At 51.7% G+C, this 16,498-nt stretch overlaps 1 protein-coding gene across 1 annotated transcript; it reads left to right on the top strand.

Moving 5' to 3' along the window:
- The first annotated feature begins 2,134 nt into the window (after window positions 1-2,134).
- On the top strand, window positions 2,135-9,754 carry LOC100515209 (sialic acid-binding Ig-like lectin 13). Its single transcript, XM_084961886.1, is given in 9 exon segments — window positions 2,135-2,653; window positions 2,656-2,766; window positions 2,931-2,945; window positions 2,948-3,208; window positions 3,421-3,468; window positions 8,343-8,611; window positions 8,613-8,914; window positions 9,227-9,307; window positions 9,622-9,754. Coding segments are annotated over 8 exon segments (1,530 nt in total). The 5' UTR covers window positions 2,135-2,202; the 3' UTR covers window positions 9,300-9,307; window positions 9,622-9,754.
- The last annotated feature ends 6,744 nt before the right edge of the window (window positions 9,755-16,498 follow it).

Genomic DNA, 16,498 nt, shown 5'->3' with positions numbered 1-16,498 from the left:
TCTGATCAGTTTATCTACTTATTGGTCTTTTCAGGGCCACACCCGTGGCATATGGAAGTTCCCACTGGGGGCTGAATCGGAGCTACAGCTACCGGTCTACACCACAGCCACAGATCTGAGCCACATCTGTGACTTACACCGAAGCTTGTGGCAACGCCAGATCCTTAACCCACTGAACGAGGCCAGGGATCCAATCTGCGTCCTCATTTTTACTAGTTGGGTTCTTAACCCACTGAGCCACAAGGGGAACTCCCTGCTCTTACTGCTTGTACTAAGCAATGTGTGTAGACTCTCCCCAGCGCAAGAAATGCAAGACACAGAAGAGCTATCCAATCCATCGAGCAAGAAGTAAAACCAGCCTTTGTTCACAGACAACACAATTGTGTACATAGAAAATCTACAGTTATTCACAAAGAAACGGTTAAAACCGGGAAAGAGTTTAGCCAAGACACACATTCCAATGACAAAATCCTGAGGCCCCTGGTGGCTCAGTGGGTTAAGGATACAGCATTGTCACAACTCTGGCTCCGGCTGCTGTTACAGTGTGGGTTTGATCCCTGGCCCAGGGACTTCTATGTGACAAGAGTGCGGCCAAAAAAAATGATCAATTCCTCTGCAATTCTGTGTACTGGCCAAGGACAGTTAGAAATTGAATATTTTTTATTTTTTATTGAACAAAATTTTTTTTTGTCTTTTCTAGGGCCACACCCGAGGCATATGGAGGTTCCCAGGTTAGGGGTCTAATTGGAGCTGTAACTGCTGGCCTACACCACAACCACAGCAACTCGGAATCCAAGCCACATCTGTGACCTACACCACAGCTTATGGCAATTGGATCCTTAACCCACTGAGCAAGGTCAGGGATCGAACCCGCAACCTCAGGGTTCCTAGTTGGATTCCTTAACCACTGAGCCACACGGGAACTCCCAGAAATTGAATATTTTTTAAAGATGCAGTTTACACTGACATGGACACTTGAAATAAATGGAAATATATGCAAGTCTTGTACATTGAGAACGTTAAAACATTGCTTAAAGAAATGAAAAAGACTGGAATTCCCAGTGTGGCTCAGCAGAAACAAACCGGACTAGTACCCATGAGGATGCAAGTTTGATTCCTGGCCTTGCTTAGTGGGTTAAGGATCCAGTGTTGCCATGAGCTGTGGTGCAGGCCGGCAGCTGTGGTTCCGATTTGACCCCTAGCCTGGGAACTTCTATATACTGTGGGTTCGACCCTAAAACACACACAAAAAGAGAGAACGAGCCGAGGTTTAATGCACTCTCCTCCCAAATACAAAATTCTAAATCTGTATGCACCACAAGCAGAATCTCAAAACACATGAAATGCAGATATTCACAGAATCGAAGTCCCTCATCACAGGGAGCGCCTGTTGTCTCCCTGTGGGGCAGGGACTCTCCAGGCAGCATCCAGGGCTGGAGTGGGGGCGACCTCAAAGCAGAGAGGGGACGCCCACCACATGGACACCGAGGGAGGGAGGACAGTAAACCTGCCCATCCCCCATGTCCCCACCTCGCCGCCTGGCTGCACTGACCTCCACTAACCCTGAGGGAGTTCCTGTCACGGCTCAGTGCTTAACGAATCTGACCAGCATCCATGAGGACACGGGTTTGATCCCTGGCCTCCCTCAGTGGGTTAAGGATCTGGCGTTGCCATGAGCTGTGGTGTAGGCCACAGACACGGCTCAGATCTGGTGTTGCTGTGGCTGTGGTGTAGACTGGCAGCTACAGCTCCAATCGGACCCCTAAACTGGGAACCTGCATATGCTGCAGGTGCGGCCCTAAAAAGACAAATAAATAAATTTAACAAATAAATAAATAAATAAATAAAATCGACACCCTGAGATTCAAGGGGTCTCGCCGGAAGGGACCCTTTGTCACTTTGCACAAAGTGACCCTGGAGGGGAAGGGACATTGACAGGCAGAAGGTGGGGCTCAGGCCCAGCCCAGTCTGAGCATTTGGGTGAGGTGGGGTGGCGGGCAGTTGATGGCCAAGCCCCCGCCTCCCCCTTCCCAGCAGTCTCTGGTCGTGAGGTTCCTCTGCCTCCTCTGAGAGTCGCTGTTCTGACCTCACCCTCATCCTCCCGCTGCCATCTTACAACATCTTTGCAATTTCCAGTTCCTGAAAAACCAACCTTGAGAAAAAGACATTCCCTGGGGGTGCCTGGCACCCCCTGTGCCAGTCATGCTGCTGCTGCTGCTGCTGCTGGCGCTGCTCTGTGGGAGGGAGGGGGCCGAGGGCCGGGGGGCGCCTGAGAAGGACCACGCGCTGCCGGTGCAGGGGCTGGTGACGGTGCAGGAGGGCCTGTGTGTCTGCGTGCCCTGCTCCTTCTCCCTCCCCTGGGACATGTGGACACTCTTTACCTCCGCTCGCTCGCTCGCGCTCTCTCTCTCTCTCTCTCTCTCTCTCTCTCTCTCTCTCTCTCTCTCTCTCTCGCTCTCTCTCTCTCTCTCTCTCTCTCTCTCTCTCTCTCTCTCTCTCTCTCTCTCTCGGCTCTCTCTCGGCTACTGGTTCCGCGACGGGGCAGATCTGTCCCGGGACGATCCCGTGGCCACAAACAACCCAGATCGTGAAGTGCAGGAGGAGATCCGGGGCCGATTCCACCTCCTTGGGGACCCGCAGAACAGGAACTGCTCCCAGGCATCAGAGACGCCAGGAGGAGTGACAGTGGCTCTTACTTTTTTCGGGTGGAAAGAGGAAATACAAAATGGAATTACAGGTCTAACCTGGTCTCCGTGCACGTGACAGGTAAGGAGCGGGGTCCAGGAGAGGCCACAGGGAGGGACACGGGGGTCCCAGGATGGGGCTGGGCTGGGAGCCCCTCCTGAGGGGATTTCAGTCCCAAGCCTGAGGCTTCTCGGGCCCTGCCTGGATCCCCCCTCATGAACCCTGTCTCCCCCTCTCCTCACCAGCCCTGACCCAGGCACCCCCATCCTCATGCCCAAGACCCTGGAGTCCGGCCACCCCAGGCACCTGACCTGCTCTGTGCCCTGGGCCTGTGAGCGGGGCACGCCCCCCGTCTTCTCCTGGGCCTCAGCTGCCCTCCCCACCCTGGGCCCAAGGACCCCCCTCTCCTCCGTGGTCACCCTGACCCCACGGCCCCAGGACCACGGCACCAGCCTCACCTGTCAGGTGACCTTGCCCGGAGCCAAAGTGACCACGACGAGGGCCAGCCACCTCAATGTGTCCGGTGAGAGCTGGGCCAGGACACTTGGGTCCCTGCTGGCGTCCTGAGGGCTGTGGCGAAGGGGGCGTCAGGTCCTCAGACGGTGGGTGCTGGGTCCAGGAAGCCAAGCTGGGAGGCCCCCGCCCTTTCTCCATCTATGCAGCTCCTGGGACACAGCACCCGTGTCCACTGAGGCCTCACTGCTGAGGTGGAGCCTCCATGTCTTTCTGTCCCAGACCCTCCAAAGAACTTGACCGTGACTGTCTTTCAAGGAAATGGCACAGGTGGGAAGGAGGCCCCTCCCCGGCTGCAGGGAGCAGGGTCTCTTCCAGCTCATGGCTCAGCCTCCACCTGGACCCACCTCGGTGACCAGACACCCCCTTGTGGGTGAACCCAGGGCTCCCTCTGCCTCCCCAGCTCTCTTGGCCGCTGTGCCCAGCTGTCCCCTCCCACCCCTCAGTCCCCTCTGACTTGTCCTCTGCCTCCTCAACTCCCCAAGCACAGGGCGACATTCACCTCTCAACCCCCTGATGGCCCTTGTCCTCCTGGCTCTGTCAGCTCAGCTTTTGATTTTCTTCCAGTGGCTTGTAACTGACACAAATGTTGGCAGATAATGGATTCACATGGCCCCACCCTCAAGGGCTCAGCAGGGTGTGTCCTCAGACGCCCAGTCCCCTCCCGGGAAGTGACCAGGGTCCACACGCTGCTCTGAGCCTTGGTACGCTCACCTCAAGGGGGTCAGGTGTCCTGGACAGACGTCCCGCTTCTTCCTCAGGACCGTGGAACAGGCCATTGCATGGACGGATTCCGATTTTGTGTGCATCTCCTATCAGTGGAAAATCTTGGCATTCATTTTATCCTACTCACCAAAATGCTGAATGAATAATCTTGTGACTTCGTGTGTGCGCGCACGTAAACCTTTGGGACAAATTTCTAAAAGTTAATGGTCATGTGCTCTTTCTATTTTTTAAAAATTGAGGTATAATCGGCGCTCCCTGGTGGCTCAGGGGGTTAAGGCTCTGGCATTGTCAGTGCACTGGCTCTGGTTACTGCAGTGGCATGGGTTCAGGTTCGATCTCTGGCTCAGGAACTTCCACATGCAGCAAGTGTGACCAAAAAAAGTAAATAAGTTTTTTAAAAAATTGAGGTTGGCATCCTGTCATGGCTCAGCATTAATGAACCCAACTAGTATCCATGAGGATGCAGGTTCGATCCCTGGCCTCGCTCAGTGTGTCAAGGATCTGCCATTGCCGTGAGCTGTGGTGTAGTAGCAGATGCAGCTCGGATCCTGAGTTGCTGTGGCTGTGGTGTAGGCCGGCAGCTATAGCTCCAATTCACATTCATCCCCTAGCTTGGGAACCTCCATATGCCATGGGTGCAGCCCTAGAAAGACAAAAGACAGGAGAAAAAACTGAGATATAATTAAGAGAGAACATTATGTTAGTTTCAGGTGTACACCACTATTCAATATTGATACACATTGTGAAATGACCACTGCAATAAGTCTAGTTAATACCAGTGACACACATAGCTCCAAAAGTTTTTCATCGTTAGCCAACTAGACTTCAATAAAACTTTAAAAAATGGGGAAAACAACAACAACAACAAAATTTTTTCTTATGATGAGAACTTTCAAGACTGACCCTCTTAGCAACTTTCAAATCTATAATACGGGGTATTAAACTGTCGTCACCATGCTGTGCATTACATTCCTGTGACTTATTTATTTTATTTTTGGGGCTTTTTATTTATTTATTTTTGAGAGCTATACCTGCAGTATATGGAAGTTCCAGGCTAGGGGTCGAATCAGAGCTGTAGCCACCAGCGTACCCGCCTACACCACAGCCACAGCAACTGGGGATCCGAGTTTGCACCTGTAAGTCCAATCTTGCAGACAGGTATCTGTCTTTCTCTCTCTCTCTCTCTCTTTTTTTCTTTCTTTTCTGTTCATCCCATGGCGTACGGAGTTCCAGGGCCAGGGATCAGATCCAAGCGCAGGTGCACCTTACACCACAGCTGTGGCAACGCCAGATCCGTATCCCACTCTGCGGGGCCAAGGATCAAACTGCATCCCAAAGCTCCGGAGATGCTGCCAATCCTGTTGCGCCACAGTGGAAACTCCTCTCTGACTTCCGTGACGGAGCCTGATGCCCTCACAGTCCATCCACGTTGTCGTCAGTAGCCAGATTTCGTTCATTCTTGCGGTTAAATAGTATGTCATTGTGTAACGACCCCGCATTTTCTTTATTCATTCACGCATTGATGGACACTGGGTGAGCCCCATGGCTCAGCTGTTGTCGTAACACTGCAACGACCCCAGGGATGCACATATCTTTTCGAGTTAGTATTTTAGTTTGCATCAGATACAACCAGAAGTGGAATTGCTGTTCACATGGTGGCTTCTATTTTTAATCTTTTGCAGAACTTCCTTTTCTGTAGGAGCCGCACCAATTTACATTCACACCAACAGGGTTCCCTTTTCTCCTCACCCTCTATTTTTTGAGACATCTGGCCAAACCGTTCTCTATCGGGGTGGACACATTTCAACCCCACCAGAGAGGGGTGCAAGCTGGAGGTGATGTTCCCCTCGCCTCTCCAAACCATGGCGGGGGCAACACCTTTAATGCTTCGACAAGATCAGGTGAAGAATGGACTCGTCGTGTGGGCTTGCGTAGCATTTCTCTTGCTGTGAATGATGTTGCGTGTGATTTTTTTATGCTAAAGAGGGATTTGTGATTTTTTTGGTTTGGTTTGGTTTGGTTTTGTCTTTTTAGGGCCGCCCCCACAGCACATGGAAGTTCCCAGGCTAGGGGTCCAATCGGAGCTACAGCTGCCGGCCTACACCACAGCCATAGCCACACAGGATCTAAGCCGCGTCTGGGACCCACACCACAGCTCACGGCAATGCCGGATCCTTGACCCACTGAGCAAGGCCAGGGATGGAACCTGCATCCTCGTGGATCCTAGTCAGATTTGTTTCTGCTGAGCCACAACAGGAACTCCATTTGTTTTTTGGGTTTTTTTATTCTGTAAATTGTCTGCTGTATTTGTTCAGGCTTCTCCAGAGTGACTTGACTTTAAAAAAAATATATCTTCTTGAGTAGAGTGGATTTGCCATGTTGTGTTGATTCATGCTGTATATATAGCAAAGTAATACCATCATACGTATCTATACGTGCTTTTTCATGTTCTTTTCCATTGTGGTTTATCACAGGATGTCGAATAAAGATCCCTGGGCTCCACAGTAGGACCGTGGTGTTCAACCATCCTCTGTGGAATAGTTTGCATCTGCTAACCCCAACCTCCCAATCCATCCCTCCCCTCCCCTTGGCCTGAGGGATTTGACTTTCGATTTTCTTTAAGATTTTAATTTGTTTATAGTTGATTTACAAAGTTCTGTCAATTTCTGCTGTACAGCAAAGTGACCCAGCCATGTGTACATACACATTCTTTTTCTCACATTATCCTCCATCATGTTCCATCAAAGGTGACTAAACATAGTTCCCCGTGCTATGCAGCAGCATCTCATTGCTTATCCAGTCCAAATGCAACAGTTTTCCTCTGCTACCCCCAAACTCCCAGTCCATCCCACTCCCTACCCCAGGATTTGACTTTTTATTCTTGGAAACTTTTTTCAAGTAAGAGAAATCAGCCATTTCTCTGTAATACAATTTGCAACAGCTTTGCTCAGTAAGGTGCAACTTTTGTGGGTGGTGGTCAGTGATTTTTACCATGCTCGGGATCTCTTTCTTTCTGTAGACACGTTTTTAATCTCTTCTCTGATGGCTTCTGCTTCTCACACTCTGAGTTTTAAAAAGTAAATACTGTGGGAGTTCCCGTTGTGGCTTAGCAGGTTAAGAACCAGACTAGTATCCCTGAGGATGCGGGTTGGATCCCTGGCTTTGCTCTGTGGGTTAAGGATCTGGTGTTAGGTCACAGATGGGGCTCGCATCTGGTGTCGCTGTGGCTGTGGTGTAGACCAGCAGCTGCAGGTCCAATTCGACCCCTAGCCTGGGAACTTTCATATGCTGCAGGTGCAGCCCTAAAAAGAAAAAAAAAAAAAAAAAAACCGCTTCTTGTCCTTCTGCGGCCTCATCTCTGAAGCCCCACCCCCACCCCCCTTCCTCCAGCTCTGTAGGTTTATTCAGAGTTTTCCCTGTACGCAGGGAAGCCTAGGTCATCTCTGCACTCTCTGTTCCTCCTTCCTGCAATGCCCTTCCACCCCCTCATCATCATTGTGCCATCCCTGCTTGCCCTTCAGGCTTGATTTCAGATGCCGCCTCTTCCAGGAAGCCCTCCTGGACCTGCCAGGAGCATTTCCATTGCCATACCCAGGGCTCCTGCAACCCAGGGTCCCGGCCATCATGACATATGTCATGTGGTGTTGTGGGCTTCTGTTCCTGGGTCCCCATTCCCCACCAGACTGAATTTCCAAGAGTGAGCCTCCCCACACCCGACACCTCACTAAATCAGTAAACTAGTGTCACTTCACATGAATAAGGGACAAGAGTTTTCAGGGTCAATCTGGGTTCTGAGCGAAGGGGACGTGGAATTTGGGGCAGGGCTGACAACATGCACAATTGTCCTATGGAGCCAAAGACCACTTGACCTGTGTGCTTCCAGGGGCCTAGATCCAGCCAGGCAAAGCCCACCTATGACAAGTGGAATCTACATTATTGAGCACAGAGCAAGATGGGGCCTGAGCAGCGTGTTGGGCTAACCCCACTCTCTCTCCCAGGGCCTCTCGCTCTCTCAGTCAGTGTCTGAGAGCCTCTCCCTCTCAGCCGTCCTCCAGCTTCACCCGTCATCTTTCTTTTTCTTTCTTTTTCTTTTTTTTTTTTCTTTTTTTTTTTCTGCTTTTTATTTTTAGGGCTGCACCTGTGGCATATGAAGGTTCCCAGGCTAGGCTACAGCTCTAATCAGAGCTACAGCTGCTGGCCTACACCACAGCTACAGCAATGCCACATCTGAGCCGTGTCTGCAAACTACACCACAGCTCGCGACAAAGCTGGATCCTTAACCCACTGAGCAAGGCCAGGGATCGAACCCACAAACTGATGGTTCTTAGTGGGATTCGTTTCCACTGCGCCAGGACAGGAACTTCTACCCTTTATCCTTCAATCTCTGTCTCTCTGACCCCCTGTCTCTTTTTATCCAGCATCCAGAGCCCTGGAGAACGGCTCCTCTCTTTCAGTCCTCGGGGACCAGCCCCTGCGCCTGATCTGTGTCATCCACAGCAACCCGCCCGCCAGGCTAAGCTGGACCCGGGGGAGCCTGACCCTGAGCCCCTCACTGCCCACCAGCCCAGGGGTGCTGGAGCTGCCGCAAGTACTCACGGGAGATGAAGGGCAATTCAGCTGCCGGGCTCAGAACCCCCTGGGCTCTCAGCACATCTCTCTGAGCCTCACTCTGCAGGGTGAGTGTCCAGGGGCTACACACTGAGCCCCAACCCACCCACCCATGCCCTGCCTACCAATGCCCTTCAGCTCACTGGTCCCTGAGGACTCAGCGTCCAACTGCTGGACAGTCAGGTTGTGGTCCAGTACCCGGTGAGTCAGGAAGGTCTGGACAGATCCCGGGGCGGAGGGACACAGCACGGGTGCAGGAGGTGAATCCACCTCGTCCCACCTTCCTGCAGGGAAGTCAGCCCGGGGCAGAGCTGCTTCAGGTGGCCACGTGGGAAGCGGCCGTCAAGATCCTGCTGCTCTTTCTCGGCCTCCTCGCCCTCCTGTGAGCCCCTTCCTGGGAGAGGGGAGGGCGGGGCGCAGGCGCTGAATCCCAGAACCCGCGCCCCAGGGGGCGGGGGGGGGAGCAGGGCAGGCAGAGGGCTGACGGGAAGCGGGTGACCCGGGTGGTGGTGATGGGAGGGCTAGCCCAGTGTCCAGGAGGGGAGGGACCTGCCGCTCTCTGGAGGGTCTGCGCGGCCACACCTGCTGTCCCACCTGTCACCCCCTCAGCCCCCCAACAAGGAACGGGGTGGGCGCGTCTGCTGCTCGCTGCACCCCCTCTCACTGGCCTGAAAGAGCCTGGTCTCTTTGCCAGAGTGAGGTCCCGCAGGAGGAAGGCAGCCCGGCCAGGAGGGGGCGTGTCAGATGCCACCGCGGTCGCAGGTTAACCCATCGGGTGAGTGATAAGGGAGATCTCACCACCCAGTAGGCCACTGGACACCTCCCCCAAGGGGCCCCCGCGATTGCTCCACTCATCATGGCCAAAGTTGAGCTGCATCTTCTTCCCCAAACCCACTTCTCCATTGGGTGCCGAGTCACACATGCCTCAGGGCAGCCCCCAGCTCTAAGGCCAGAAGGGGCATCAGGGGCAAGTTTCTCCACTTTCACCTCCCTCCCTTCTCCCTGATCCTAGAAATCACTGAGTGTGGTCCAGCCTTCCTCCTAAGCCCAGCTCATCTTGATCCCTCTCTCCTCCGGATCCTGACCCAGGTTGTTCCAGCAGCCTGTCTCTTCCCTGGGTCTCTGAGCAGCCCACCTACCTACCAATTCCATCTCTCTTGGAAGTGCCTCCGGACTGTTTGCAGGTACCCCATCCTCCACATCCTGCCCAGTGGGAACAGCTCCGTGTCCTCTCCACGGCCAGAGAGCACAGCGCACACAACGCAGGCTGGATTTGAAGCTTGGCGGCTCTGTCCCTGCTGGACCCTCTCCTGGCATCTACCAGCATCTTCACACCCAGCCTGGTCTGGCCTCTGTGACTCTGAGGCTTCGTCTATGCTGTTCCTTCTCCTGAAACGCCCTTCTCTCCACATTCCTGCCACTACCAGTCCTGATCATCTTTTAGGCTGAGTCTTAAATGCCTCTGTGTATTTCATTGTATGGTTTTTGTGGGTTTTTTTTTACTCAGATGAATTTATCACATCTGTAGTTGTATAATGATCATAACAATCTGATTTCACAGGATTTCCATCCCACAGCCCAAGCACATCTCCCCGACCCCCCAAACAGTCTCCTCTGGAGACCATAAGGTTTTCAATGTCTGTGAGTCAGCATCTGTTCAGCAAAGAGGTTCAGTCTGTCCTTTTTTCAGATTCCACATGTCAGTGAAAGCATTGGATGTAGGTGTCTCATTGTCTGGCTGACTTCACTTAGCATGATCGTTTCTAGGTCCATCCATGTTGCAAAAAATGCTGGTATTTCATTCTTTTTAATGGCTGAGTAATATTCCATTGTGTATATGTACCACATCTTCTGGATCCACTCCTCTGTCAATGGACATTTAGGTTGTTTCCATGTCTTGGCTATTGTAAATAGTGCTGCAATGAGCACTGGAGTACATGTGTCTTTGCGAGTCATGGTTTTCTCTGGGTAGATGCCCAGGAGTGGGATTGCTGGATCAAAGGGTAGTTCTAGTTTTAGTTTTCTGAGGACTCTCCATACTGTTTTCCACAGTGGTTGCACGCATTTACAATCCCACCAACAGTGTAGGAGGGTTCCTTTTTCTCCACACCCTCTCCAGCACTTATGGTTTGTAGACTTTTGGATGCTGGCCATTCTGGCTGGTGTAAGGTGGTACCTCATCCTGGTATTATTTGCATCTCTCTAATAATGAGTGACGTTGAACATCTTTTCATGTGTTTCTCAGCCATATGTATGTCTTCTCTGGAGAATTGTCTGTTTAGATCTTCTGCCCATTTTTTGATAGGCTTGTTTGTTTTTTTGGTATGGAGCTGCAGAAGGTGTTTATAAATTTTGGAGATTAATCCCTTGTCCGTCAATTCACTTGCAAAGATTTTCTCCCATTCTGTGGGTTGTCTTTTTGTGTTGTTTAGGGTTTCCTTTGCTGTGCAGAAACTTTTCAGTTTGAGTAGGTCCCATTTGTGTATTTTTGTTTTGTCAATACTCTGATAGGTGGATCTGAGAAGATGTTGCTGTCGTTTATGTCAGAGAGTGTTGGGCCTATGTTTTCCTCTAAGCGTTTTATAGTGTCTGGTCTTATATCTAGGTCTTTAATCCCTTTGGAGTTTATGTTTGTGTATGGCATTAGGGAGTGTTCTAATTTCATTCTTTTCCATGTGGCTGTCCAGTTTTCCCAGCACCACTTACTGAACAAGCTGTCCTTTCTCCATTGTATATTCTTGCCTCCTTTGTCATAGATTAGTTGGCTGTAGATGCGTGGGTTGAATTCTGGGCTTTCTATCCTGTTCCACGGATCTATATTTCTGTCTTTGTGCCAGTACCATGTGGTTTTGATGACTGTTTCTTTGTAGTATAGTCTGAAGTCCAGGAGCCTGATTCTTCCAGCTCCATTTTTCTTTTTCAGGACGTCTTTGGCTATTCTGGGTCTTTTGTGCTTCCAAACTTTAAAATATTTTGTTCTAGTTCTGTGAAAAATGTCCTTGGTAATTTGATAGGGATTGCATTGAATCTGTAGATTGCCTTAGGGAATATAGTCATTTGATAATATTAACTCTTCCAATCCACGAGCATGGTATGTCTTTCCATCTATTTGTGTCATCTTTGATTTCTTTCATCAGTGGCCTGTAGTTTTCAGAGTACAGGTCTTTTGTCTCTTTAGGTAGGTTTACTCCTAGGTATTTTATTCTTTTGGATGCGATGGTAAACGGGATTGCTTCCCTAATTTCTCTTTGTGCTCTTTCATTGTTAGTGTATAGAAATGCCGTCGATTTCTCTGTATTGATTTTGTATCCTGCGACTTTGCCAAATTCGTGGATGAGTTCTTCATTGTATGGTTTTGAGTTGAAGGGTGCTATTCAGTCATCTATTCACAGACTAATTAAGCAAATAATACTGAAGACATCCTATGCCAGTAGTATCATGAGCATCAAGAGTACATGGGTAAACACAATGGAGAATGTTTACCAGCTAAAAGATTTGACTATACACTCCACAAACATAACACAAATGGCCAGTGAGCACTAAAGATACTCAGTATCATTACACGTTGAAGAAATGCAAATTAAAACTTTAATGAGGGAGTTCCCATCGTGGCACAGTGGAAACGAATCCGACTAGGAACCATGAGCTTGTGGTTTCCATCCCTGGCCTCGCTCGGTGGGTTAAGGATCCAGTGTTGCTGTGAGCTGTAGTATAGGTCGCAGACGCTGTTCGGATCCTGCATTGCTGTGGCTGTGCAGTAGGCTGGCCGCTGTAGCTTCAGTTCAGCCCCTAGCCTGGGAACCTCCATATGCTGTGGATGTGGCCCTAGGAAGAAAAAAAAAAAAAAAAAAAACAAAAAACTAATGAGTTCTTGCTATGGTGCAGCAAGTTAAGGATCCAGCTGCAGCAGCTGTGGAGGCTCCAGTTCGATCCCTGGCTGGAGCAGTAGATAAAAGGATATGCTGTTGCCACTGCAGGGCAGATTCAGTCCCTGGTACGGGAGCTTCCATATGCCCTGGGTGCAGTCATTAAAAAAAGAAAAAAAAAACTGATAAAGTACCACTTCGGACCCATTAGGACAGCTGTTATATGTTTTTAAAAAATCAAAAATGGGGAGTTCCCGTGGTGGCGTAGTGGTTAACGAATCCGACTAGGCACCATGAGGTTGCGGGTTCGATCCCTGGCCTTGCTCAGTGGGTTAAAGATCTGGCGTTGCCCTGAGCTGTGGTGTAGGTCGCAGACGGGGCTCAGATCCCGAGTTGCTGTGGCTCTGGTGTAGGCTGGTGGCTACAGCTCCAATTAGACCCCTAGCCTGGGAACCTCCATATGCCGCGAGAGTGGCCCAAGAAATGGCAAAACGACCAAAAAAAAAAAAAAAAAAAAAGTAAAGGGAAACAAAAGGGAATGAGTTCATAATGGCAAATTCATGGGTGTTGGCTCATTAGAAAAAAAAATCAAAAATGGAAACTAACAAGTGATGGCGAAGATGTGGGCAAATGAGAACCCTTGTGCATTGCCTGTGGGAAGAGAAGATGGTGCAGCCTCATGCAAAATGCTTTCAAGAGCCTCCCAAATTCAACAGAATTACCACAAGACCCTGCGCCCCTCTCCTAGGGATTGACCGCATGGGCTCAAACCGATATTTGCACCCCACGTGTTCATAGCAGCCAACTTCACTGCAGCGGCAGAACCAACCCTAGTGCCCATCAGCAGAAGAGTGGGGGAGCCAAGCCCGGGAGACACACACAAGCCAATACCCTCAGCCGTACAAAGGAACACATGCAGTTCTGACACGGGCTCCAGCCTGAAGGACCCGAGACAACAATCCGCTCCATGAAGGAAGCCAGACCCCACGGGACAAGGATTGTAGGATTCGGCTCCTAGGAGCTACCCACAGGGCAAACCCATGGGAGGAGAAAGTAGACGGCGTGCTTGCAGCTGGGGGGTGGGGGTGCCAAGCAGTCTCTGTCTCACAGTGGAGACTTCCTGCTGGGATGCTGCACACGTTCTGGACACAGGCGGTGGTGACGGTGGCTTCACGTGGTGAATGCACTTAGCACCATGGAAGTGGCGCGTGGAAAGCGGGACGAGTCACGTTGTGTCTTATGGCTGTGGTTCTCCAATTCAGGGAACGAGAAGGGCTTCTGGTCCTTGAGGTGCTGTCCTTACGGGCACAAGACGGTTTGGATAAATTATAAATACAATGAGGGCACGTCAGCTGTTGACCCACGTTGGAGGGAAAGTCACAGGAGGAAAGGAGCCTGTGACATGTCGGGGTGCAGAGGCCGAGGGACTGGGGAGAAGCTGGGAGGACGTTGCTGCCCCCGTGGAAGACCACTGGCAGCCAGTGCAAACTTCTGGAAGCCTTAGCAGGATCCCAGTGGCTGGGGTTCTGCTCAGAATCAGCCAGCGGGGATCCAGCAGCAACAACAGAGCTGTGACCAGGCCCTGCTGGGCTCCCCAGGCGGGAGGGGCTGGTGCCGCGGGCCAGGGAGGTCGTGGAGCCGGGGAGCATCTCTTTGGGATCTACAGCGAAGGTCAAGGCCACTGAGATTTCCAGCGGGTGTGGTACGTGTGGGAAAAGAGGAGCCAAGATGAGGCGGATGTGTTTGTCCCGAGCCAGTGGCCAGATGGAGTTGTGTGTGTTACTGGGAGGACCTCAGAGAGGAGGGTTTTGAAGGGTGATCCCTGCCCTCGCTCAGTGGGTGAAGGATCCGGCAATGGCTAGAGCTGTGGTGTAGGTTGCAGACATGGCTCGGATCCTGCATCCCTGTGGCTGCCGTGTAGACCAGCAGCTACAGTTCCGAGTTAGCCTGGGAACCTGTATATGCCGTGGGGTTCAAAAAAAAAGAAAAGAAGGAGAGAAAGAGAAGTGTGGTTGCTGGGAGATGGGAGGAAAGCAGAGTGAGGATTTGTTGATTGGTGGGTATAGTGTTTCAAGTTTTTCAACTTGAAAAAAATTTTTTTTTACTGGATTCAAAAAAATTTATATTCATTAGAATAAATTCCAGTATACTGCCAGGACAGTCTCACCAGTGACCCAGCTCTAAAGGCTGACAGTGCTACGTGTTCAGGGAGGAAGTGCTACGCTGGGTGGGGAGCAGGTCGCAGGCTGGGACCAGCTGAGTCCAGGCCTTCTGGTCTGCAGGTCAGCGGCACCGAGATGCTGGCTGCTGGCGGAAGGAGCGAATGAGTGATTGGCAGCTGCCCTCACCTCCCCCAGGAGCCCCTCCTTTCCTGCGGCTCCAGACGCCCCCCCCCCCCCGACCCCGGGACCCTACGTCTTGCAGGACCGACCACCCCAGGGTCCAGGTGAGGCTGCGACCCTCCCGGTCAAGGCAGGAGTTGAGCAGCGCCCTGGTGTCGACAGCGGTGCTGGGCTGGGGGAAGCTTGGGGACTCACGGGGGCCCCCGCCTCGGTGTCCCCGGAGGTCCTGGTCCAGGCTCTGGGGCCGGAGGGCGGCGCCCGAGATGGGGGGCGGGAAGGGGGTCTCCCCCTGGTCGGCTCCTCTCTGGGCAGGTCCCCGGGTCTCTGGGCCGAGGGGCGACCACGGGCTCTGGGCAGAGTGGGAACGAGCTCTCTCTGTGAGGTTCCTCTTCTGAGACAGTGAGTCTTGGGCTCCTCCCCAGCTTCCGCGGGTCTCCCCGCAGCCCCACCTCCCACTGGGCTTCCCGTTCCCTCTTCAGACCCAGGACGCCCAGACACCCCGGGTCTGAGAGATGCGGCCCCTGTTGCTGCTGCCGCTGCTGTGGGCAGGTGAGTGGGCGGCGGGGAGAGGGCCGCGCGGGGCGGGGCTGCGGCTGATCCTCGTCCCCCCGCAGGGTCCCTGGCTCGGCACCTGAGCTACCTGCTGGACGTGCAGGAGACCGTGACGGTGCAGGAGGGCCTGTGTGTCCGCGTGCCCTGCTCCTTCTTCCATTCTTGGATCTCCTGGTCTGCGCCTGTTCACGGCTACTGGTTCCGCGAAGAGGCCACACCTGTTCCGTGATGATCCCGTGGCCACAAACAACCCAGCTCTTAAAGTGCGGGAGGAGACCCGGGGCCGATTCCACCTCCTCTGGGACCCGCGGAACAAGAGCTGCTCCCTGGACATCAGAGACGCACAATGCCGTTTGGAAATTAACTTCTAGAGAAAAAAATCATTTATCTGAAATGAGAGTTGCACTGAATGAGACCAAGAGCAGATTCAGTACTGTGGGAGAGTAATCAGTGTGTTTGAAGGTGTAGCAGCAGCTCCTATTGAAACTGCAGAATCTAGAGAAAAAGGCTGGAAACGGTGAAGAGATGCTCAGGGCCCTGCAAGATAATATGCAGCAATATAACATGCGTAAAATTGGAGACCCGTGGAGTTCCCCTCGTGGCTGAGTGGTTAAAAAATCCGACTAGGAACCATGAGGTTGTGGGTTTGATCCCTGGCCTCCCTCAGTGGGTTAAGGATTTGGCCTTGCGGCGAGCTGTGGTGTAGGTCGCAGACGGGGCTCGGATCCCACGTTGCTGTGGCTCTGGCGTAGACTGGCAGCTACAGCTCCGATTAGACCCCTAGCCTGGGAACCTCCATATGCTGCGGGAGTGGTTCTAGAAAAGGCAAAAAAAAAAAAAAAAAAAAAAAAAAAAATTGGAGACCCAGAGGAGAAAGAGAGGAATAGGAAAAATATGTATGTATTTAAATAAACAGCAGCTTCAATGTCGACAAATTTGATCACAACTTTTAAGTTTGTAGACGCAAGATACTTAGCACACTGCAAGGAGGGTAATTTTGTCTCTGTCTCTCTCACATATCAGCACACACACATACTTACACACCAAGGCACGTATTAATCAAATTATCTAAACCCCCTGAAAAAGAGACAGTATTAAACCAGGCAGAGAAAACTATGAAAGACAGGGAAGAAATAAAGAGGAAAGTAACAGCAGGATCTGCCTAAGATGAGGCAAACCAGAAAAATGTGAACAACAGAAAGGGGG

Source organism: Sus scrofa, chromosome 6 (assembly GCF_054392235.1).
Source record: "Sus scrofa isolate SSC_HxYL_T2T_F1_AM1 chromosome 6, Sscrofa_HxYL_maternal_Yorkshire_Landrace_v2.0, whole genome shotgun sequence".
NCBI classification, from domain to species: domain Eukaryota; kingdom Metazoa; phylum Chordata; class Mammalia; order Artiodactyla; family Suidae; genus Sus; species Sus scrofa.
This window is presented reverse-complemented; position numbering and strand designations above follow the sequence as displayed.